This window comes from Trichomycterus rosablanca, chromosome 15 (genome assembly GCF_030014385.1).
Source record: "Trichomycterus rosablanca isolate fTriRos1 chromosome 15, fTriRos1.hap1, whole genome shotgun sequence".
Taxonomy (NCBI): Eukaryota; Metazoa; Chordata; class Actinopteri; order Siluriformes; family Trichomycteridae; genus Trichomycterus; species Trichomycterus rosablanca.
In genome coordinates this window covers 32,592,000-32,616,080 of record NC_086002.1, presented here as the reverse complement: position 1 = coordinate 32,616,080, position 24,081 = coordinate 32,592,000, and the positions used below count along the sequence as shown (strand labels likewise).

The 24,081-nt window shown below is 46.8% G+C and overlaps 1 protein-coding gene across 1 annotated transcript; it reads left to right on the top strand.

The window, feature by feature from the left end:
- The first annotated feature begins 1,452 nt into the window (after positions 1 to 1,452).
- Positions 1,453 to 23,166, top strand: LOC134329448 (complement C3-like). The gene is made up of 41 exons (XM_063010720.1): positions 1,453 to 1,538; positions 2,647 to 2,845; positions 2,962 to 3,130; positions 3,441 to 3,514; positions 3,736 to 3,821; positions 3,915 to 3,997; positions 4,087 to 4,174; positions 4,989 to 5,091; positions 5,171 to 5,288; positions 6,074 to 6,189; positions 7,178 to 7,324; positions 7,419 to 7,619; positions 8,372 to 8,563; positions 8,652 to 8,816; positions 8,908 to 9,037; positions 9,302 to 9,373; positions 9,602 to 9,796; positions 10,338 to 10,449; positions 10,543 to 10,634; positions 10,860 to 10,999; positions 11,487 to 11,693; positions 11,960 to 12,023; positions 12,131 to 12,217; positions 13,022 to 13,225; positions 14,138 to 14,213; positions 15,805 to 15,964; positions 16,062 to 16,157; positions 16,697 to 16,847; positions 17,349 to 17,512; positions 17,802 to 17,960; positions 18,070 to 18,129; positions 19,032 to 19,122; positions 19,197 to 19,236; positions 19,351 to 19,441; positions 20,429 to 20,518; positions 20,612 to 20,717; positions 21,380 to 21,472; positions 21,785 to 21,865; positions 22,122 to 22,205; positions 22,650 to 22,785; positions 22,878 to 23,166. The coding sequence occupies exons 1-41, from the start codon at positions 1,468 to 1,470 to the stop codon at positions 23,017 to 23,019; spliced, it is 4,935 nt and encodes a 1,644-aa protein (XP_062866790.1). The 5' UTR covers positions 1,453 to 1,467; the 3' UTR covers positions 23,020 to 23,166.
- Positions 23,167 to 24,081: the final 915 nt, after the last annotated feature.

Here is a 24,081-nt window from a genome sequence, read left to right as displayed (position 1 = left end):
ATCAGGGTTCGAACTAAGACCAAGCAAAACTCAAGACGAACTGGCTGTGAGATGCCTGCTATGCCAAGTTTGACCAGAAGATGGGAGTCATGGTGCAGTCCAGGGGTTTTTCTTGGCCACAACATATGCAAAATCAATTCTAGAACCTTCTGAATAGGGGTTGTGATGTTATACCTACTATTCAGCAAAGATGACGGTATACATGTTGGTATTTTCTGATTTGATCTGGATTGAGGTCATTGGTTTACTTCTGGAGCTTCCTCACCCGGGTCTGCAGAACTGTTGACGTTTGAAGGGAATCAAATATTTGTTCCTGCTCACTTACCAGATAGAAGCACTTTGTAGTTCTACGATCACTGACTGTAGTCCGTCTGTTTCTCTACATGCTTTGTTAGCCCCCTTTCATGCTGTTCTTCAATGGTCAGGACTCTCCCAGGACCCCCACTGAGCAGGTATTATTTAGGTGGTGGATGATTCTCAGCACTGCGGTGACCATGGTGGTGGTGTGTTAGTGTGTGTTGTGCTGGTATGAGTGGATCTAAACACCTCACTGTCACTGCTGGTACAGCTAACAGCGCCCCGTGGGCAGCGTCCTGTGCCCACCGATGAAGGTCTAGAAGATGAACGACTTAAACAGCAGCGATAGATGAGCGATCGTCTCTGACTTTACCTACAAGGTGGACCGACTAGGTAAGAGTGTCTAATAGAGTGGACACCAGCACAACACACACTAACACACCACCACCATGTCAGTGTCAGTGCAGTTCTGAGAATCATCCAGCACCTAAATAATACCTGCTCTGTGGTGGAAGAACAGCATGAAAGGGTGGTAACAAAGCATGCAGAGAAACAGACGGTCTACAGGCAGTAATTGTAGAACTACTTAGTGCTTCTATATGGTAAGTGGAGCTGAGTGTAGAAACAAGGCGGTGGTTTTAATGTTATGGCTAATCTTTGTATTTTAAAATAGAATTATGACCTCACAATTTAGATATAGTGCTGTCCTGCGGATTCTGACACCAGGATCCTCCTTTCCCTCAGGGCTGGCTAAGCCTCCCTAGTTGGGTTGAGAACCACAGAGGTAATGGAGGTGCATTTCTTTGGGAACAAACCAGAGCTTCCTGTACCCCGGTAACGCAACTTAGATGCAGAGTTTCTGCTTTAAAAAGGGGAATTACTTTTTCCCAGCACTGCATGTTTATTTTTGTGTGCGTGGCATTTTCACGATTGCACAACACAATGTTGTCTGAAGAGCTGGAGATTGGACTTATCTCTCAGATTTGGATTTTCTGCGCTGTACAAATACCCCAGTAACCGTTGCACCCCATCCCCTGGGTAACCGTGTTTCATAACCTCGCTGATGGGAAGAGGAGGGGGAGGCTCTTCTGTAATTCGTCTCAGAGTACAGAGGGTATAAAAGCCGCCGTGCCGTGGCGTACCTCACAGAGGCGAGATCAGACCGGCGAGATGTATGTGGATGTGGTTTGGGTCGCTGTGACTCTGCTGTCCTTCCCCGTGTTGGCGCTATGCGACCCGCTGTGAGTATACTGCACCACACTGCGTTCACGTTCAGGTCTTTCGTGAGGGAACGTCCGTACAGATACTTCAAAGATAGAGTTACAGTCGCAGAGTGCAGTTCCTAGACCACCGTACCTTGGTCTTGGTCCTACCTTGGTGTCTTACTTTGGTTTGGAGGCAGATTTTATTCACATACCTTCCTACGGCTGGTCATAGCACCTTACCAGCTGTCTGCCAAATATTGCGTAGTTCCCCCTCATCCCAACTCTACAAGACTTCTGAAGTTCTCCTGTGGATTCTGACACCAAGACACTAGTGGCAGATTGGAGGTGGGGCCTCTGTAGGTTGGACCTGCTTGTCCAGCGTATCCTACAAATGCCCAGTCAGATTCAGATCTGAGATCAGATTGAGGCCAGGTCTGTGTTCCTCAAAGCATTATCTTGCTGGACGAGGTGGGAATACACTTGCCGCCAAGTTGGCATTGCGCTGGGCTCATGGGCTCACCCTGGGAACTGTACGCCAAAATATTTAGTTTGTACAATCCTTGACTTCTGCAGGTCATGAGCTTTCGAACGGTAGGTCATAGCACTTTGCACCGACCAACCGTGTGCCAAATATCGCCTAGTTCTAACACCAGGACACTAGTGGCAGATTGGAGGTGGGGCTTCCATAGATTGGTCTTGCTTGTCCAGCGTATCCTACAAAATGCCCAATCAGATTCAGATCTTAGATCAGATTGAGGCCAGGTCAGCCTTGCTGAACAAGGTGGGAATACAGTTGCCACCAAGTTGGCAAACCACGAGTCCATGCCTGCTTCCCCAGTTAAGAGGTCCTCATGACCCCTTTGCTTCAAGGTCCAGTTTTCCATGGGCACTCTGACATAGGCTGTGATGCAGTGTGTGTTTGGTTCACTGGTTGTCCTTCCTTGGACAGCCATTGATAGGTAGCCACAAGACTTGTTTTGAAGATGCCATCACGGTTTAACCTTGGCCAAGTCTGCTGGCTGCCAGTCACGAGTCGATCTACGGTATTCACGCCACCTTCACGCCTTGATCAAATGTAGCTCTGGCACATTGTGTAGAACTCTAAAAGACCGTCCAATCACATTGATTCTTCTGATTTACCCAGAAACGTCATGATTGCGCCGAACCTGCTGCGTGTGGGCACCCCTGAGAAAGTGTTTGTCGAGGTGCAGGACCAGGTCGGAAATGGCAACGTACCCGTAAAGATTAGCGTGAAGAACTACCCGCGCAAGATCAGAGAACTGGCTTCGGTATCGGTGGTCCTGACTCAGGCGAACAACTACCAGGAACTTGTATCCATCAAGGTGGGTTTTTCTTTCTGACTGCACATAGTACACTGTGTGGACGAAAGTATTGGGACACCCCTTCTACACCAAACCTGACGTATGTACGGTGTCCCTTGGCTGTGGCTGTGCTGCAGATTCCCGACGACAAGGACTTCTTCACCGACGACCCCCTGGAGAAGCAGTACGTCTACGTGCTGGCTGAGTTTCCCTCCAGCCAGCTCGAGAAGGTGGTCATGGTGTCCTTCCAGTCCGGCTACATATTCATCCAGACGGACAAGAGCATCTACACCCCCAACACCGACGGTAAATCCATAACCTCAGGGATTAGCCTGTGTATAACCTATGTATAAAACTACAGTCACACTGTCTAGGTAAGGCCGTCTCTCTAAGGGCTGGGGTGGCAAAATGACACTACCCCACAACTGCTGGGATCCAGGGTTTGAATCCCCAGCTTCTCTCGACTGGTAGGTCTGAGGTGAGGGGTCCAGCTCCGTCCAGGGCGTTCCTGCCTGGCGCCCAGTGTTTCCCAGAGTTCTTTGTGTATACTGTAGTAAAGACACGCGTCTTCTTCTCGTCTCGTTGTCTATAAACCTTGATCTCGTTTGTTTTCCAGTTAAATACAGACTCTTCTCGTTGACTCCTGACCTGCAGCCCATCCAGAAGAGTCTAGCTCTGATTGAAATCCTAGTAAGTCTTGAAACTATATTGTCACTGTCTGGTTTTACATCCATTCCTGCATTTCAGGCCTGCAGCACATTCCAAAAAAAGCTGGGACAGTAAAAGAGGTCTGCGTTTCTATTTGAATTGCATTTTCCATACTGTCCCAAATTTTTCTGATTCGTGGTTGTATTTAGTTTGAGATTTTGGACCTGGTTTTGTTGTTTTTATTTATTTCTTTTCCCCTGTAGAATAATCAAGGAATCCCGATACACTCGGAAACCAAATCCATCGAAGAAACGACAACCGGAATGTTTAAAATCCCTGAGGTTGCCAGGTCAGTACTACCCCGCGATGCTCCCGATACTTCACTGTAGCGCTCGTTTCAAAGTGGTACTCATGGGTGTGATTTCTGTATTTCTGCACAAAGTCCGGGGATCTGGTCTGTGGTAGCGCGGTACAAGAACACCCCACAGAAGAACTTCACTGCCGAGTTCGAGGTTAAAGAATACGGTAAGGACTAAGATTATGGTTTTAAAAAAAGCATTGTCCATTTTATTATAGCATACTGTGAAAAAATGATGCTGTCCTTTACTTTGCAGTTCTACCAAGCTTTGAGGTGACCCTGACTCCATCCAAGTCCTTCTTCTACGTGGATGATGGAGAACTCGAAGTGACGATAAATGCCAGGTAAATGGGACCTTAGACAACTTAGAGAGAGAAGCCGTGATATATAGAAAACCGTCCACCTGGAGCGCGAATTAACCAAGATCAATTAGGACCCAGATTTAAGTAGTTTCAGTGGTGCCAGTAACTTGGCGCTCTACAAACACATTGTGCACAACATGACCAACCCTTTTTACCCTTAATATACTGGCTTGTACCACTTTACCGAAGAGCCGAAGCCCCACACGCACCCGCAAGTTCGAACGGCACCCCAGAACCACCAGCTTGCGCAGGTAGGGTAAAAAAATAGAGACATCACACCACCTCTCGGGCGAACCGCTCTCCAAACGCTGCGACTGCCTCTGGTTTCGAAGGAAAGCAGGTTCGCCAAACAGCAAAGAGAGAGAAGCCACGATATATAGAAAAACCGTCCACCTGGAGCGCAAATTAACCAAGATCAATTAGGACCCAGGTTTAAGTAGTTTGAGTGGTGCCAGTGACCTAATTGGGCACTCTATAGACCGACCCTTTTTACCTTTAATATACCGGCTTGTGAGAGTGAGCCGAAGCCCCGCACAACTTGCGCGAGTGGACAGCAAGGAGAGAGAGGTCGTGATATATAGAAAAAACGTCCACCTGGAGCGAATGAACACTGATCAATTAGGAACCCTGTTTGAACCGTATGCTGTTCTGGGGGAGCTTGGTGGCAAATAGCGTAGATCCACAACTCTGGAGGTTCTCCAGTTACCCTAAGAAACGGTCCCACCACAACCCACCACCACGAATGCGGTCCGAACACGTGAACAAATGTAGCCTGACCCTTGTGAATTTTTTTAAGGTACCTGTTCGGAGAGAACGTCGAGGGAGTCGCCTACGTGGTGTTTGGAGTGATCCAGGATGGTGCGAAGATCAGTCTGCCAGCTGCATTGAGCAGGGTGTTGGTAAGCTCAACGTGTAGTTCTGATCCGAAGCACCTCATTGGCCAGTTTTATGACTCGTATCATTCTGCGTTGCATTTAGATACACAAAGGAGAGGGGAAAGCAACACTGACCAGAGAGATGATCCAGCAGACCTTTGACATCAATACACTGGTTGGCGACTCTTTGTACATATCGGTCAGCGTTTTAACACAAAGTGGTAAGTCAGTTTTATGTTTATGACTATGGTATAGGGCAGTTGTAGCCTTGTGGTTGTGGTTCAAGTCCCACCAATGCAGGGTTGAACTGCCGAGCTCTTGAGCAAGTTTTGTAATCCTAACTTCACTGTATACTGTAACTCCTTGTTTCTACACTCACTGTCCACTTACCATATAGAAGCACTTTGTAGTTCTACAATTACTGACTGTAGTCCGTCTGTTTCTCTGCGTGCTTTGTTACCCCCTTCATGCTGTTCTTCAATGGTCAGGTCCCCCACAGGACCACCACAGAGCAGGTGGATAATTCTCAGCACTGCAGTCACAATGACATGAGTGGATTAGACACGGTGTCCACTCACTGTCCACTCTATTAGACACTCCTACCTAGTCGGTCCACCTTGTAGATGTAAAGTCAGAGACGATCGCTCATCTATTGCTGCTGTTTGAGTCGGTCATCTTCTAGACCTTCATCAGCGGTCACAGGACGCTGCCCACGGGGCGCTGTTGGCTGGATATTTTTGGTTGGTGGACGATTCTCAGTCCATACCAGCACAACACACACTAACACACCACCACCATGTCAGTGTCACTGCAGTGCTGAGAATGATCCACCACCTAAATAATATCTGCTCTGTGGTGGAGCTGGCCATTGAAGAACAGCATGAAAGGGGGTAACAAAGCATGTAGAGAAACAGACGGACTACAGTCAGTAATTGTAGAACTACAAGTGGAGGTGGTCATAATGTTATGGCTAATGGGTGTATAATGTAAACTGTTTGTTCCACAGGTAGTGAAATGGTGGAAGGACAGAAGAACGGCATTCCCATTGTGACATCACCCTACACCATACACTTCAAACACACCCCCCAGTACTTCAAACCCGGAATGTCTTTTGATGTCATGGTATAAAACACATCACAGAGATTTTAGTGATTAAATATGTGCACAAACCCTTTAGAACTTAATGCCCAAGTACAACCCCAAATCAGAAAAAGTTGGGAAGGTAAAGCATTTACCACTTTGTAATGTTGCCGCTTTTATTTTGTCTCGTTCTTCCCTTAAACACGTCTTAAGATGTGCAGCAATACGGGGTCAGTACAGGTCAGGACCGCAGGCGAGCCGGTCCAGTACCCGTACCCTCTTCTTGTCCCTGGAAAAGACGACGCCTTGAAGGCAGCACGTGTTGCTCTAAGATCTCGATGTACTTTTCTGTATTAATGCTGCATCACAGAGTGTAAATGACCTTTACCAAGGGCACTGACACACACCCATACCATGACACACCCTAGCAATGACACACCCCCATACCATGACAGACTCTGGCTTTTGGACTTGTCACTGATAACAGTCTATATGGTTTCTGGAATGCTGATTCATCTGACCACGATACACGGTTCCACTTTGTAATGGTCCATCTTAGACGCCCCCGAGCCCAGAGAAGTCGACGCCGCTTCTGGACATGGTTAACATAAGGCTTCTTTTTTTCACAGTAAAGTGTTAAGTATCATGTGTGCAGTAACTCTGTATTGTAGAGCTTGATAAAGGTTTGATAAACTAATCCCTCACCCATGTGGTTCTATCAGCTAGTGTTGAGTGGAGGTTCTTGATGCGGCGCCGTCTGAGGGATGGAAGATCAGGAACGTTCAGGTTAAGCCTGATTCCTTGAATGGTTTAATGATATTCTGCACTGTAGAGGGAGAAATATAGAATATACAAACTTTTGCACCAAACCATGATCACAATCACCTCATTACTAGCCCTAAATTACCCCGTCCCAACTTATTTTGGCATTTTCTATACTGTCTCAACTTTTTCTGATTTGGGGTTGTAGATTGTTTAACTAGATAATTTTTAACTACTGATTTCTTGTTGCCATCATTTAACACTAAAGGTTTACGTGACCAATCCGGACCAGACGCCCGCCAAACATGTGGATGTGGTGGTCAGTCCCGGAGAAGTGAGGGGCCGGACTAAAAGTAACGGCATAGCCAAGGTCGTGATAAACACCCTTCCGGGAATATCGACCTTCACCATCACTGTAAGTCATCTGTGGGATTAGATGGTATCACTCCTGCCCTGTGTGTTTCTGAAGTGTGAATCCTAACGAATCGAACGTCTCGTTGTCTGACCAGGCGAAGACGGACGACCCGGACATATTGAAGACGAGACAGGCCCAGAGCCAGATGACCGCCAGGGCCTACGCCACTAAAGGCGGTTCCAGCAATTACATTCACATAAGTATAGACAAAACGGAGCTGCAAGTTAACGATCCGATGACCTTCAATCTGCAGTTCGGCCAGAGCAAGGTCAAGAAACAGGACTTCACTTACCTGGTTGGTGCCGTTTCAGCTGGACAACACAAACGACCTGAATCACATTAAAACCACCTCCTTGTTTCTACACTACACACACTGTTCATTAGTACAATTACTGACTGTAGTCCATCTGTTTCTCTACATACTTTGTTACCCACTTTCATGCTGTTCTTCAATGGTCAGGACCCCCACAGAGCAGGTATTATTTAGGTGGTGGATGATTCTGAGCACTGCAGTGACACTGACATGGTGCTGGTGTGTTAGTGTGTGTTGTGCTGGTATGAGTGGATCAGACACAGCAGCGCTGCTGGAGTATTTTAACACCTCACTGTCACTGCTGGACTGAGAATCGTCCACCAACCAAAAACATCCAGCCAACAGTGCCCCGTGGGCAGCGTCCTGTGACCACTGATGAAGGTCTGGAAGATGACCGACCCAAACAGCAGCAATAGATGAGTGATCGTCTCCGACTTTACATCTACAAGGTGGACCGACTAGGTAGGAGTGGACTAATAGAGTGGTCTAATAGAGTGGACAGTGAGTGGACACGGTATTTAAAAATACCAGCACAACACATACTAACACACCACCAACATGTCAGTGTCACTGCAGTTGACCATTCAAGAAGAGCATGAAGGGAGCTAACAAAGCATGTAGAGAAACAGACGGACAGTCAGTAATTGTGGTAAGTGGACAGCGAGTGTAGAAACAAGGAGGTGGTCATAATGTTCTGGCTGATCTGTGTATCTTCTGTGGTTTGTTTTCTCCAGCTCCTCAGTAAAGGTCAGATCATTATGGTGGAGAGGTTCAAGGGAGAGGGGCAGTCGCTGATCTCCAAATCAATCGTCGTGACCAAGGACCTGGTCCCGTCCTTCCGACTGGTGGCGTACTACCACGTGGGAGCCGACGAGGTGGTGGCCGACTCCACCTGGGTCGACGTGATGGACACATGCATGGGAACGGTAGGAAACCCGCCGCGCCCTCACAACCCACAGACGTCGCTCTGTCCGACGCCGACCGACGTCCTTGTTTCTTTCTTTTCGTTCCTAGCTGAAGTTAACAGTGAAGGACAAGAACCAAAAGCCAAGTTCGAATTTCGAGCCAAGCGAAGAGTTTAAGCTCGATGTGACCGGCGATCCGGGTGCCAAGGTCGGCCTGGTGGCCGTGGACAAGGCCGTTTTCGTGCTGAACAAAAACAGACTCACTCAGACCAAGGTGAGTGACCAAATCAGGTCAAATTTGGTGTCAGGTAGGTAGCAGTGCCACCTGCTTGCTTGATCCTTGCTTGCTTCCGATTTACCGACAGGTCTGGGACATCATTGAGAAGCACGACACTGGATGCACGGTCGGGAGCGGTAAAGACAGCATGGGAGTTTTCTTTGACGCAGGGCTGATGTTCGAGTCCGATAAAGCAGGAGGAACCCAGTCGAGAACAGGTAGGACTTCATCATCTCGGTCTTGGTTGTCTCGACACACTAACGCATTCACTTACACACTCATACCAGAGGGCCTGGAAGGGCCTTCAGGACCCACATCAACCAGCTCTCCAACAGATTATGAGTGAGTCCTTCAACATCAGTATCTACATCACCTACAACAGGAGTACATTTCCACAGACACACCTTCCTAGGTGTACACATACTTCTGACGTGATATCGATTGAAGATCAATAATAATCCACCTTTGTTTTTACCGCTTAGATCTCAAGTGTCCGAGCCCACCGAAGAGGAAACGGAGAGCCCAGAGTCTTCTTCAGATGACCCAAACCCTGAGTAAGAAGCCAGTCTCACGCACTAAGGTAGCACAGCATCTTGTTGGTTCGATCTTCCTGAGTAGGAGAGGCAATCACGAAGCTTCCAGGTTCACTGATATACCCAATTGAACTGCTTCCCAAGCCTCGGAGCCATCGATGACTTATCAGAAGCCTTCTAGCTTCAATAGAAGTCCAGCAAGCTCATGGTCAGGTGTCCTAATACTCCTCTGTCTCCGTTTTGTCCTAGGTGGAAAATACAGTGGCGAGATAAAGAAGTGCTGTATAGACGGAATGAAACAGAACAAGCTAGGCTACTCGTGTGAACAGAGGGCTACGTACATCACGGATGGCGCCGAGTGTGTCCAGGCCTTCCTGCAGTGCTGCAAGGAGATGGAGAAGAACAAGAAAAAACAAGAAAACACAGAGCTGATGCTAGCACGAAGTAAGAACTCTTCCTGTTGGTTTTTACCCCTGATGCCCTTCCGGTTGCAACGCTCCCTATTTATTTATTAGCGCCCTTCCCAATGGCGACAATGTTATGCCAAGTGCCTTCTGTACCTTCCACCCGGGAAGGACGGAGGTCCCTGCTGAGTCTGGTTCCTCTCAAGGTCTCTGTCACCCTTGGCTTGCTCAACGGGGGCTGCTTGGAGACTTGACTACTAGTGAGCCCAGCCCAAGATTCGAACCCCAGAAATAAAGCAGATGCAGGTTGTACATCATGGTCCAATCAACATCCAGTCCTGTTCTTAGACTTTTGGCTAAAGTAGCGTCATCCTACTGCATACGGGCCGATGAGTATGTGGTAGAGATTTGTAGAACCACTACCCTGTAGTGTCACTGGTGTAGCAACACCTCATCCTGGCACCATCCTCTTACTTATTTTGAGTTGATCCTATTATATGACACCTAGCGAGCCTCCTTTAGCAAGCAGCATTTATTGTTTGATGTCATTGACGTCTTTATGTCTGACGAAACCTTCACAGCCGAGGAAGACGACGACGACTTCCTAAGCGAAGATGAAATCACCACCAGGACGCAGTTTCCCGAGAGCTGGCTCTGGGAGGACATAACCCTGCCAACCTGCAAAGGCAAATGGTAGTTATTTTATTTTATTTGGTTATTACAGCCGGAGTGTGATGAGTGGCTGCTGCTGGTGTTGATCAGATCTTTCATTTTGATTTATTCCAGCGAGACAACGAGTTTAACCATGAACAAAAACTACATGAAGGACTCCATCACTACCTGGCAGTTATTGGCCATCAGTCTGTCCAAGACCCACAGTCAGTTCCACACCTTCTTCTAATGTTTACAAGGACTGGAATACAGCCAGCTCCAGAAGTATTGGCAACCCGTTACTATCAATAGAACCCATTTGAACAAAGGGTGCCAACAATTCTGGAGCTCACTGTATGACGGCAAAATCTCAACGAATACACCTACAATGGCGGCACACCAGTTCCTTCCTTAAATTCTTTGTCTTTTTTGTTGATACTCCCTCACTTTAGGCATCTGCGTGGCTGATCCTCTCGAAGTGGTGGTCTCCAAGAGTTTCTTTGTGGATCTTAGGCTACCATACTCTGCGGTGCGCAATGAGCAGATCGAAATTAAAGCCATTCTGCACAACTACTCCAGGAAAAAACAAAGGGTACGTTTTCTAGAGGAACCTTCTAACCCAGTCGTTCACCTCACCAAACCCTGGCAGCGCAGAACAGCATGGCCTGACACGTTTACCTAAGTAGACCTAGGGTCTCTTTAGACAGTCAATGAGCAGAAGCTGGGATTGAACCCAGGTCCACAGGACGTATTGCTATGCATCACCCACTCTACCAACTGAGCCACCACATCCAGTATAAAGCGGCAAAATGCCTATTAAGTCTGCAGGTCTTTAACGTCCTGGTCCTGGTCGCAAGGGGTCTGGTGGCATCCAAGAACCACTGCCAGACTTGCTTACAAATTTGCTCCCCTACCCCCTCCTTGGAGCTTGTGATCTACTTACTGCCTAGGAAGCAGAGGAGTGCTCCGAGAAGACCCACACAGACAAAGGGTAGAAGGTGCAAAGCATTTTAGAGGATCCAGGTTGCGCCACACTTACAATCTTGGAATCAATTTGACACTGTCTTTGTCACCACCAGGTGAAAGTGAACTTCCTCGAGACGCCAAACATTTGCAGTGGGGCCAGCAAGAAGGGCAAGTACACTACCATAGTTTATGTCGACTCCATGTCTACCAGAGCTGTCCCGTACGTGATCATTCCCATGGAGATCGATGAATTTACTATAGAGGTACAGGCGATGACTCCAGAATTCGTCGATGGAGTAAGGAAGACTCTGAAAGTGGTGGTGAGTACCAACTGAACACTAATGCTCTTTACATGCTAAACTATATGGTCAAAGGTTCAAGGTACTGAGCTCAAGTCCTTTGCTTTCCATCAAGACAAAGGTTGGGTGTAGAGGATCTCCAGTGACCTGCAGGCACCCTCCAAAATCTTGTACAAAGCTTTCCAAGGGACTTAATGGCAGCAGTGGGGCTTGAACTAGCGACCGCATTTTTAGCACTTTTGGTTAACGAACAACTACAAAGATCCATTTTTACTTCTTCTGCTCAGGCTGAAGGCGAACTGGTTGAGAAGGTGGTGCTAAACGAGGAGCTCAATCCCTCAAAAGCTGCCGGTGAGCTCCAGAATTATTAGCTAGTTCTAGAAGTGTCTAGCAGACTCATCTGGAGATGAGTGACCACTGTTCTCTACATCAATACCCTCTGGTTTCACTCCAAATAGGTGGCATTCAGCGCGTGGAGGTGAGAGGTTCCGAACCAGATGGGAGGATTCCAAAAACGCCTGCTAACACATACATCATTGTGTCCGGTAAGGTCAATATTTATTGATGTTCCATTGTTCGTCAGGAGTCGTGTCCTTCTGCATTGTCATTCTGGTTGCCAGAGGGAGCACGGAGGGGAATGTGGTTAATGTTTCAGTTTCTCTAGGTTTACGCCTTGGGAGCCTTAATTTGCTCCAGGTGGACGAAGTTTTACTGCATATTTATGGTTTCTCCCGCTAGAACTTGCCAGCTCCTCTGTTGGCAAACCTGCCGTGGTTTTCGGCTGACTTGCGATGCCAGCATGATTGTTCCTTTCTGGGAACTTTGCTTACCTAGAAGTTCCAGATTAAAGATGAGGGGCTTTAAGATCAAGTCCTTGAGCCCCACTAGGTCAACCCATCTTACTCAAAAATGGTAGGCAAGCACAAGTGAAGCCAGAACAACTTCCAGAGTCTATTAAAATATGGAAGATGTTGGCAGAAGTTGGTCTTGAACATCGACTCCAATCTATGCTGCCTATGCTTCCCAACAAGGTCACCCTTGATGGCATACTTTCTTGTAAGCTTAGTCCTGAGCCTCCATCTAGAGAAGGGCTTTTGATCCATTAGTCACCTGAGAGAATGTATCAAAACTGGAAAGAAACTTGAGGAACATAAGTCATCAACCTACAGAAACAGGAGTCACCATACGGGTTTCTGCAAGTAGAGTTGCCTGTTAAATTGTCTTGTCAACAACCTTAGCTGTAGTTAGGTGTACATGTACTATGACGTACTGGGGTTACCTCAATCTTGGACACCTGTCTATCTATCCTTGTCGTGAAACATTCCCTCTATCCATCTGTTTGCCTTCAGGTCAGGAGATAAGTCAGACGATTGAGCAAGCTATCAGCGGAGACTTCATGGGCCGTCTGATCGTGCAGCCCCACGGCTGCGGCGAACAGAACATGATCTTCATGACGCTGCCTCTTATCGCTACGCACTACCTGGACAGCACCAATCAGTGGGAGTTTGTTGGCATGCAGCGCCGCAGTGAAGCTGTCAAACACATCAAGACAGGTAGGCACCTTCCTCTTTCCAATTCTATGGCATTCGCAAACTTTGAAGAAGGTTTGTGCACGACTCCTGCCTGCTTACACCAGCCGGGGGGTCCTAACATGAATGGATATTGTTATGCCACCAACACTTGAGCTGGTACCTCGGCCAGACAGTAGAAGTCACTGCCGCAGAGGCAATGCAGTGACTTCCAATTCGACTTTCTACCCCTCTTACTGTGAGTATCAACTGTGTGTGATTGTGTTCCTGCAATACATTGGCGTATACCTGCATTCCACCTAGGAGGCACCAAACCAACCTCCACCAAGACCAGGACATAAGTCACTTACTTAAGGTCAGAACATTAGAACGTTGCTTTGCTCCCGTGCACTTCTAGGGCATGACAGTATCTTGGCATACGTGGTGATGTTCGCAATGGTTTCAAGGGTGTTCAATAGGTTTAGAGCTTCCGCAGACCATTGGTCCTTCTTTACCCCAAGCAAGTGCTTAAGCAGACGACTAAAGTCTTCTCTTGGTTGTTCCATAATTAGGAGAGGCGTCCACATATCTACATTTCACCTAGGAGGCACCAGACCACCCACAACCTTGACCAGAACATGAATCAGTTACTTCGGGTCAGAACATTAGAACGTTGCTTTGCTCCCGCATACCAAATTGTGCGCTTCTAGGGCGTGGCAGTATCTTGGCATATGTAATGATTTAGGAAGAGAAGACTGTTCTGTTGGAAATGGTTCCAAGGGTGTTCAATAGACCATTGGACCTTCTTCACACCAAGCAATTGCTTAAGCAGACGACTGAAGTCTTCACTTGGTCGCTACCTAATTAGGAGGGGCGTCCACGTACTGTGGTCCATATAGCGCATCACCTTGCATGACCTGTCTGTGCATACCATCTCATTTCTGCTTCCTGTCCCAGGTTATGATCAAGAGCTGGCTTACCGTAAGCCGGACGGATCCTATGGCGCGTGGATTCACCACCCCAGCAGCACATGGTAAGCCGGACAACGCAGATTCTGGGAGATTCTTACATTCCTGCATATATTTTAGTCGACTCGTTAATCAGAATCAGAATCAGAATCAGATTTATTGGCCAGGTATGTGGATACACACAAGGAATTTGTTTCCGGCTGATGGTATCTCTCTAGTAATGGTACGATACAGTGTACAAGCAACGTATACATTAAACATTAAACACAAAATCACAAAAATTATCCAAACTATAAGATTATATACACACAATATACAGATATGTAATTTAGCAGCATCTGAAATATTTACAAAACAGTAAAGTGCACAACATGTAGGATGAGTACTACAGTGTAGTCAATTTGGCAGCAGATGAATATTTTTACGCTTACGTGTTATGTATTATCAGTCATTTATTTATTTAGTAGGGAGATGGCCTGTGGGAAGAAACTGCTTTTAAATCTGGTGGTTTTAATGTGGATGGATCTATAGCGCCTGCCGGAGGGGAGGGGTTGGATAAAGTAATGTCCAGGGTGTGAGGAGTCAGTGATCATTTTCTCTGCCCGTTTCTTGGTTCTTGAAGTATACAAGTCCTGGAGAGAGGGGAGAGGAGCACCAATTATTTTTTCAGCTGATTTCACCTGTCGCTGCAGTCTGTTCCTTTGTTGTGTTGTGGCTGCACCAAACCAGACTGTGATGGAAGTGCACAGAACTGATTCGATGGCCGCAGTGTAGAATTGTCTTAGCAGCTCCTGTGGCAGTCCCAGCTTTCGCATTTTCCGCAGAAAGAACATTCTCTGTTGGGTTTTCTTGATGGTGGAGTTGATGTTATACTCCCACTTCAGGTCCTGGGAAATGATAGTGCCCAAAAACTTGAAGGACTCCACAGTTGAAACAGGACTGCCTAAAATTGTGAGTGGGAGCCGTGCTGGTGAGTGTTTTCTGAAGTCCACTGTCATCTCTACAGTCTTGAGCGTGTTAAGCTCCAGGTTGTTATTACTGCACCAGTGCACCAGCTGGTCGACCTCTCGCCGGTAAGCAGATTCATCTCCGTCGCGAATCAGACCAATGATTGTAGTATCATCTGCAAACTTCAAGAGTTTCACAGATGGGTCACTGGAGATGCAGTCATTGGTGTAGAGTGAAAAGAGCAGTGGTGAGATAACACTTCCCTGAGGAGTACCAGTACTGACTGTCCGAGTGTGAGAAGTGACTTCTCCTAGCTAGTAATCCATTGACACATGGCAGGGGGCACAGTGAGCTGGGAGAGTTTGTAGGAGAGAATTCCAGGGTTGACAGTGTTGAAAGCCGAGCTGAAGTCCACAAACAGGATCCTTACATAAGTCCCAGGGCAGTCGAGGTGTTTCAGGACGTAGTGAAGGCCCATGTTGATTGCATCATCCACTGACCTGTTAGCCCTATATGCAAACTGCAGTGGGTCCAGTAGGTGTCCAGTGGTTTCCTTCAGATGGGCTAGCACCAATCGTTCAAATGACTTCATGACTACTGATGTCAATGCTACCGGTCTGTAGTCATTCAGTCCAGTTATGGAGAGTTTCTTGGGGATCGGGATGATGGTTAATCGTTCTGCTGTTTATTTTTCTCTCTGTGTGGAAGGTTGACGGCGTACGTGGCTAAAGTCTTTGCGTTGGCCAGTGACATCATTGCCGTACAAGATGACGTCCTCTGCAGCGCCCTAAAGTGGCTGATTCTAATTGGACAAATGCCGGACGGCATGTTTAAAGACAGCGCCCCGGTGATCCACGGCGAGATGGTCGTAAGTTGAAATCGGCTCATTTTGGCGGAAATCCTAAACATGCCATTTCGGTAAACATTTTGTCATGCGGTGTGTGTGTTCGTGTGTGTGATTTCAGGGTGACGTGCGGGGTAAGGACGCTGACGCATCCCTGACGGCTTTTGTCCTCATAGCCATGCAGGAAGGGAGCAGCCTCTGTGAGAAGTCAGTTGCTGTAAGTAAAGAAAAAAACAAGTCAATTGGTTAGTAAGTAAACTCGGGGAAACCAAGACACTAACTAAAACTAGAGAGGGAGAGCGCTAAGCTAGGCTGCAACCGAACTCAGCAAACCAGCTTCTCAGTCTACCACAATGTGTACGACCTGTGCTTCTCCCTCTGACCTATCTACCACTGATTTGTTTCGGGGTGACTCCTTTTGGCAATTTGAGTCAATAGACTTGGATCACAGATCCAATAGGGAGTTCGAGAGCTGAGAACCTTGCTACCACTGAGCGTCTAACTTACTGTCTGGGTTGCGCTGAGCTCAAGGGTGGCACCTGGAAGATGTAGGGCATTATTTCAGGTTATGAGTCGACCTGCACTTCCTTTGACTGGTAGAAGCAGTGATCCATGGACCAATGACATCACTGTGTATTCAAGTTAGAACCCAGACTGCCTTTTTAATGAAACAGATATACCTCCAAAAATGGTGCTCTCCCCCTGAATACAGGCACAGTGGCATCACTGGACCATTTTTTGTCTTATTTTATTCAGAGTCTTCCCGGAAGTATGAAAAAGGCTACTGACTATTTGGAAAGGAGACTTCCTACTCTGACCAATCCGTACGCCATCGCCATGACTTCCTATGCCATGGCCAATGCGGGCAAGTTCAACAGAGACCTTCTGATGCGGCATTCTTCTGAAGGTCAGTGAATCATTGACATCATCTTTATTTATAAGTCCTGGTCAGACTGGCAGTGGGTCCAGCATCAGTGTAAAGCAGAAATACCCCCAGACGGAGTGCCAACTCATTACAAGGCTCACAAACAGGGACAGTTTGCGTCAGTGTGCACAGGTTGCAGAATCATGCCTACCTGCTATGCCTTTATAGCCCTCTAACTGTTGACGCTCTGTTGTGCTCTAGTGGGGCGAGCACATAGCCACCTGAATTTTCTGACGTTTGCTGGGGACAGCATAGGCTTATGTCCCCGGGGGGGGGGGGGGGGGGGGGCAAAATGTCAAATAGATAGGAGTCACTGTGTGGGTGCTGCATGGCAATCCGGGTGCTGGGGACCTAGCCACTAGTCAATGTGTGCAAGACACTCCTTTACTAACCACATTCTAGTTCAATGGATTGGCACCTTGTCCAGGGTTTCTTAATGCTTCAGCAGCTGTCTAGAACTTCTTTTTTCCATCTCTCGAGCAGACGGTACTTACTGGAGAGTTGCTGGACAGCCTCACTTCTCCCTGGAGGCTACAGCCTATGCCCTCCTGGCGCTGGTCAGGGCAAAAGATTTCGAAGGTGCAGGAAAGGCTGTGAAGTGGCTTAACAGGCAAAGTACTCACTACGGAGGCTCCGGTACCACCCAGGTGAGTAGTTCCAAGAGAGCTCATCAGGCAGACTGTGCCTGGGCACACCTTCTTAAAGTCAAAGCTGTTAAAGATATCTCGACTTGTTTGGCTACCATTAAGTACGTTGCTAAGAATGAACTGATATAAACAGAAACTCATTATTTTAACCTGTCGTTCTCTCAAATCCCAAGATCTTGGGAAAAATCCCAAGGAGTGGCAACACTGGGCATGATTGATGGTTTAGATTTAGCAATACGAAGGCGAACGATTTTAAGTTTTCTCCTTTTGGTGATTTTCTACAAATTAGGCAACCATCATGGTCTTCCAAGCTGTGGCTGAGTACTATAAGAAAGCGAGATCGTCTCAGAATGTGGACTTGAACGTGGAAGTGTTCGTCAGCGAACGCAGCAAACCCACCAAATGGAGCATCACCAGGAGCGACATGCACCTTACGCGCTCGGACAAGGTAGGTGAACACCAGTCCAGACTCTTTCCTTTCATATCGATCCATATCGGATTTATCCTGCATGATCAGCGGTTAAACCTGCCGATGTTCTGTGCTTGGACCTTCACAGGTTTCGCTTAAGGATAACTTTAACCTTACCGCTCAGGGATCCGGCATGGGATTTATTAAGGTAAGTATCCGGTAAAGTTATTGGAGATGCAGTGGCAGTCAGTAACATTAATCCCCATCCAAGACCATAAGAAGAACCATGGTAAAGACGGAGAACCAAGTCTGTACCAGTGGGCACTTTACTGCCTCTAGTCTGCACAAAAAAGCCAAAGGGAGTTTGAAGACCCCACAGACTTTATGGCCAGTTTTGTCTGCTGCTTGCCAATTGTGCCCGCTAGATGGTGCCGGTAGCAGAGCTGAGATTTGAATTAAGATGTCCAGAATCTCAAGTTAGGGGGTGTTCTGTAGGTCTGCTCCAGAGAAGGGAAGGAATCAAGGAGTCGACTGTGCTGGGACTAGAGAGTCTCGTCTGAGTACAGCTGACTAGAGAGAGCGCCAGCCGACCAGCTACTCGGTCCACTGCTTTCTGAACCCACCGCTGTCCTTATACAGTCCAGTCTGTGTATAAGGACAGCGGACGGTATAAGGACAGTCTTCCACTGTCAGGGATCACGATTGCATCCAAGGACTTATGCACAGGCACCTGGGGCTGCTAACCAGGGTCCTTGCTCAGGGTTTATAGACCCCGTGCACTTTATGGCTGTTTATCCCATCCCGCAGACTTGATGGGCAGTTTAGTCTGCTGCATGCACAACACAGTAGCAGAGATGAGATTCTGGAACCAAGGTGTCCAGAATCTCAGCGCTGGTGTCCTAGCGGAATGTCCCGGTATGTCTGTAGGTTTGCTCCAGAGAAGGGAAGGAATCAAGGAGTCGACTGTGCTGAGACTAGAGAGTCTAGTCTGAGTACAGCTGACTACAGAGAGCGCCAGTCAACAAGCTACTCGGTCCACCACTTTCTGAACCCACCACTGTCCTTATACAGTCCAGTCTCAAACGTCTGGGTTTTTCTCTCAATGTTTAGGTGGTGACGCTCTACTACGCAAGACCTCTGGACAACCCAGGAGACTGCAAAGCCTTTGACCTCTCTGTTAGGATGGAGAAACAACCTTTAGGTAAGAATTGAACCTTGAATCTTTTTGGCATGCCGTCATCGTTCCTCTTGTAACGTTTCTGTTTCCTACAACAGAAAAAGAGGAAGAAAAGTACCTGGTGACCATTGAGTTTGTGTAAGTGTAATACAAGTATATGTACACTCCTAAATTGTAGTAAATTCCTAAATTAGCGCCCTATCACAGGTGACGGTAAGATTTAAACAAATAAAGCTTCACTTATCTGCGCAGGTACAAAAAGGAACGAAGGGACGCCACTATGTCTATTCTGGACATCGGTTTGCTGACAGGATTTGTGGTGGATAAAGAGGACCTCAAACTTGTAAGGACACACCCAACAAATGTTTTAGCGATTTAAAATCGTACATTATTTACACACACTCGCTGACCCCTTTAACGGGTTTACAATCATCAATCATCGACCCTCTACCCCAACCTTTTTTGCACCACGGACTAGTGTCTGCAATGAGATGCTGCTCCCATCTAGTGGTGATTGGGGACAATAACGCTCAAAGAGTCTATTTATTTTATCTGTGCAGCCTGGTAATAAATGACCCATGGATCAGTGGAAAGGGACCCTCATGGCACCCTTACCGATCAGATCAGATTGTCAACTGAGCGGTAGACCATGGTAATGGCTTGACCACGTCTGTGTACCGTGTTAGTATCGCTGCACTGTTCGGAACAGCCCTCGGTCCATTTTATCTGATGGACGAGGTGTGTAATGGGTCGATTACCTTTCGCCAGTGCTTCTCGCAGCAGAAGAAGCGCACTACGGTTCCCAAAAGCCATAGCACTGATTAGTTTCCTATTTAAGGAAGGCCAGAGCCTCAACCTCGGTCGGTAAGCGGTTGCGCTGCTTGAGCCGATTCCTTTCTGATGCTATTATTTCCTCATTTTCTTTCCCTTTTTTTGGTTTAGATCTTGGGAACAAGCATCCGGGGCCTCGAGTCGTGTGTCTAAGATTTTTGGGATCCTTTTATTGTGCTCTGCATTTTGGGTCCAGTTTTCCTTGGCAGGTTTGTCTTGGTGGTTCCAGACCACCAAACCCCAAGCGATACAAATTGTACGCCCACAAAACGCATCTAAATATTAGGTGTAAACATAGTAAAAGGCGATTTGTTAAAAGTTCTGATCATCTACTACCTGAAGTCCAAAGTGATTGACGGCCTGTGTAAAGGGGTTCCACAGAAACCTTAGGGTACATGACAGCATGGACTCCTTTAAGTACAATAAGAAGGGGTGGTCTACATACGTTTAAGTACACTGTTTACTTCTTGTTCTTATTTTTTGCTTATGTTCATCATAGCTAACCACCGGCAAGGACAAGTACGTTCAGAAGCTTGAGATGGACAAGCAGCTTTCAGAAAAAGGCTCCCTCATCCTTTATTTAGATAAGGTAAGTGAGGTCACACGTTCTTTCCACGTTTGTCCCAAATGTTAATGGAAATGTCAGTGAATTTGTGTTCAAACCGATTTGCTCTCCTCTCAGGTCAGTCATAAAATGCAAGAACGGATTGTTTTCAGCATGACCAGAGAGACTAAAGTCAGTTATCTTCAACCCGCCGCGGTCTCTCTCTACGAGTACTACTCTCCAGGTGAGGGACTATACGCCAGGCGAGAGATGTTACCTAATGAACAGTATTGGATGTGAAGAGCACCGCAGTGTGAAGCAGATTGCCCTCATTCTCCACCATGTATCATGTACCTGCAGGGGTACACTGGGGGACCCCAGAACACCTGTGTTCCTATTGCATGCCCTTCCCATACCATCCCGCCCTTGGTCGCATATATTCTCTGATTTTATTATGGGATTGCCACTTTCGCAGTACAGTTCTGGATTCCAGCTTCACATCCTGGCCCACACACCTGCATTTGTTGGCATGTCATGTTCCTACAGGGCTTTGGCGGCGCGACCGCCGCCTCTTAGAAGCATCTGGGACCCAGGGCACCAAGTTTGGTAATCCGCCCAAGAACCTTCCTCTTCAACTGAAGTCTAAGAAATTGGGTCCTGGATACGTGGAACCTTTCAAGGTCCTTAGAAGGGTTAATCTGGTCTCCTGTAGACCGCAACCTTCGTCTATAGTCTATGCAGATCAATCCTATGTTCCATGTATGGGCATGGGAACGTTGCATTATACTTATCCTGATGTTAAAGGGCTTTCATATTAATATAACTCACAAGAACTATTGATGTTTCAAGGTTTTGAGTCTGGTATACATGACAATTTCACTTACACTCACAGTTTCTTATTCACAGAACGCTGTGTGAAGTACTACCATCCAGAGAAGATAGATGGCGCCCTGAGCAGACTGTGCGCTGACCAGGAGGGCTTGTGCCAGTGTGCTGAGGGTTTGTACACAATCACACTTTTAATATAGTGTTGAAGTGTGTAGGGACATGGTTTTTAATCTATGTGGAATTTCAGTTGGTTATTTTTATTCGTTGTTTACATGTACAAGTGTGGACAGATTTGATCTCCTAAATAAATTTTGGAAGTAAATTGCGTCTTAGCTTTATAGTGCTTGAATAAAAACTAGAATTAACTTAAATTAACCTAAGCTAAATGCCCAGAACCAATAATTACCTACAATTCACGTATTTATATGGACTTTTTCTTTACACATATGTGTACAATGTGTAAGAATGACCCCCCTCTTACAGAAAACTGCAGCTACCAGAAGAAAAATAAAATCAATGATGACGAGCGGGAGACGAAAGCTTGCGAGGCTGGGATGGATTATGGTAAGCGCTAAGTATGATGTTTTGTGTTTGCGTACCTCTGATTTACAATTACACGTACACTAATAATCATCTGACTGTTCCAGAGGAAATGCAGCCATTCCAACAATGCAGAAATGCCGTGTAGATTGGCAGGTGGGCACAGATTACAGTATCATGCCCACCTGCCATGCCATTGTGTTCATTCCTTAAAATGTTAAAAATAGCATTTTATTTTTACAAATATCCATAATTAAAAGTCTTTATTGTTTCGATGCAGTGTATAAAGTGCAAGTAATGGGTATAAACAACACGGCGTTCACCAGCTTCTATTACATGAAGATCCTGGAGGTCCTGAAGGAAGGTACGACGGTTTGCTCTTCACATCACAGGTTTCCTTCCTCGTTTTCGGTATGCTGATCATCATCCTTGGGGTGGATGGCGACTAGAAATGTCCCACATTGGTAGGAGGAGCATGACCCAGACTTCCAAGTACTACCCTGGTCCCCCTAATGACCCCCTAATTCCCCAGACTTGAACCCAGTTGAGCAACTGTGGGACCACCTTGATGGTCTTGTTGGCTCTCCCCCCATCCTTCCCCAAACTTAAACCCAGTTGAGAGTCTGTTGGACCACCTTGATTTTCGTGTTGGCTCTCCCATTCCAGAACCATTGGCGTTAAAATGGAGTCGCCACTTCCATCCTTCCCCGGCTCCCTCCTGTGCGGGCGTAACAGTCTTACACTTGTTAGCTCTCGGTGGATAAGTAGTGCCCGCATACTAACGCTTCCTAACGTCTGCTTCCTCTAGGTTCCGACGCTAATGTGCGCGGTCAGGTGCGGCGTTTCATAGGTAACACCAACTGCATCGAGTCTTTCGGATTCGAGGAAGGAAAGACCTACCTCATCATGGGAAGGAGCGACGACCTGCCGATGGTCGACAGAAAGTAAGTGACGTGTTTTCTTCGCGCTCTCCGCCGTGTCTACGCGGCGCCGGTTCGCTTGCCGCTGACGTCGATGTTTATTCTGATGTTTTCAGGTTGCAGTACATCCTGGGCGAGCAGACCTGGATCGAATACTGGCCAACCAGGCAGGAGGGTCAAATCCCGGAGTACGAAGACAGATACGTGGGGATCAGTTCGCTGGCTCAGACTCTCACCGACTTTGGATGCACCTCATAAACTCTGCGGATTTACGTCTTTATTATTGTTTTTTTGTTTGTTTTTATTGTTGTTCACTGATCACCAAGAAGCTTCCTTTTGAAATGTAAGAGCTGTCGGATGTAAAACTGATATAAAACAAAGCAATAAATCAACTAAACCACCGTCTTTACGTCTACTTGAATTATTTTTCTTGTTTTTGTTGATTAAATATCAAACGTTTAAACGTTCTTTGTTATCCGTATCAGTAGATTATCCACGTCATGTTCACAAGTCACAAAATACGAGTCCAAGTCAAGTCACGAGTCAATATAATCTACACAAAACATATATTGGAAATGTAGCATAGGAATAAAGAAATAATCTGTAAGTTCAGATAAAAACAACAACAGATTAGCGAGTGTATTTAGCCGTTTTACTTAGCGCCTTTACTTTCATAGGTACCAGTTAAAAGCTTCAACTGATACGTTTTGTTTTCATTGCGATAAATCACGGCACAGGGGCCAAAATCCAAAACACAGCAAAAACAATCATAACCGCTGCTTACCTGAGCTTCTGTTCTTCCAGATGCTATTACATTTATAAGCATGCGTCCCATTAGGAACAGAATCCGTTATTTTGTAAATGTGCTTATAATTAAAAACCTCCAAACTTTTCCCGGGTGTGAAGTAAAACAGGATCGAGCGTTTCATTACCACGTCATCTGTGTGACGCAAACCGAATAAATGCAAATAACAGCATTTCTTACTAACAATTACAATCAGAAGCTCTGATTGGTTCAGAAAGCGCTCCTTTAAGCATCAGCGCCGATTCTGTAGGAGCGTCCTGTTCACCTCGGTTGTTCCTGTGAAGTGCACTACGTAGGGTGGTCCACCAAAGGTGACGAGAATGTTCAAATGAAGTGAACTTCAGACTGTGTAGGGAGTAGGGAGCGACGCTTCATCACTACGCCGGAAGCTGGCTGGAACTTTTACACATTGTGTGTGTTACGGGTTGAGACGGCCAAAACGGGTTAATTGTCACACGTAACTAATGTTAACACGTGCTGACGCTAGAGACTCTTGTTGTTTATGAGTCGAGTCC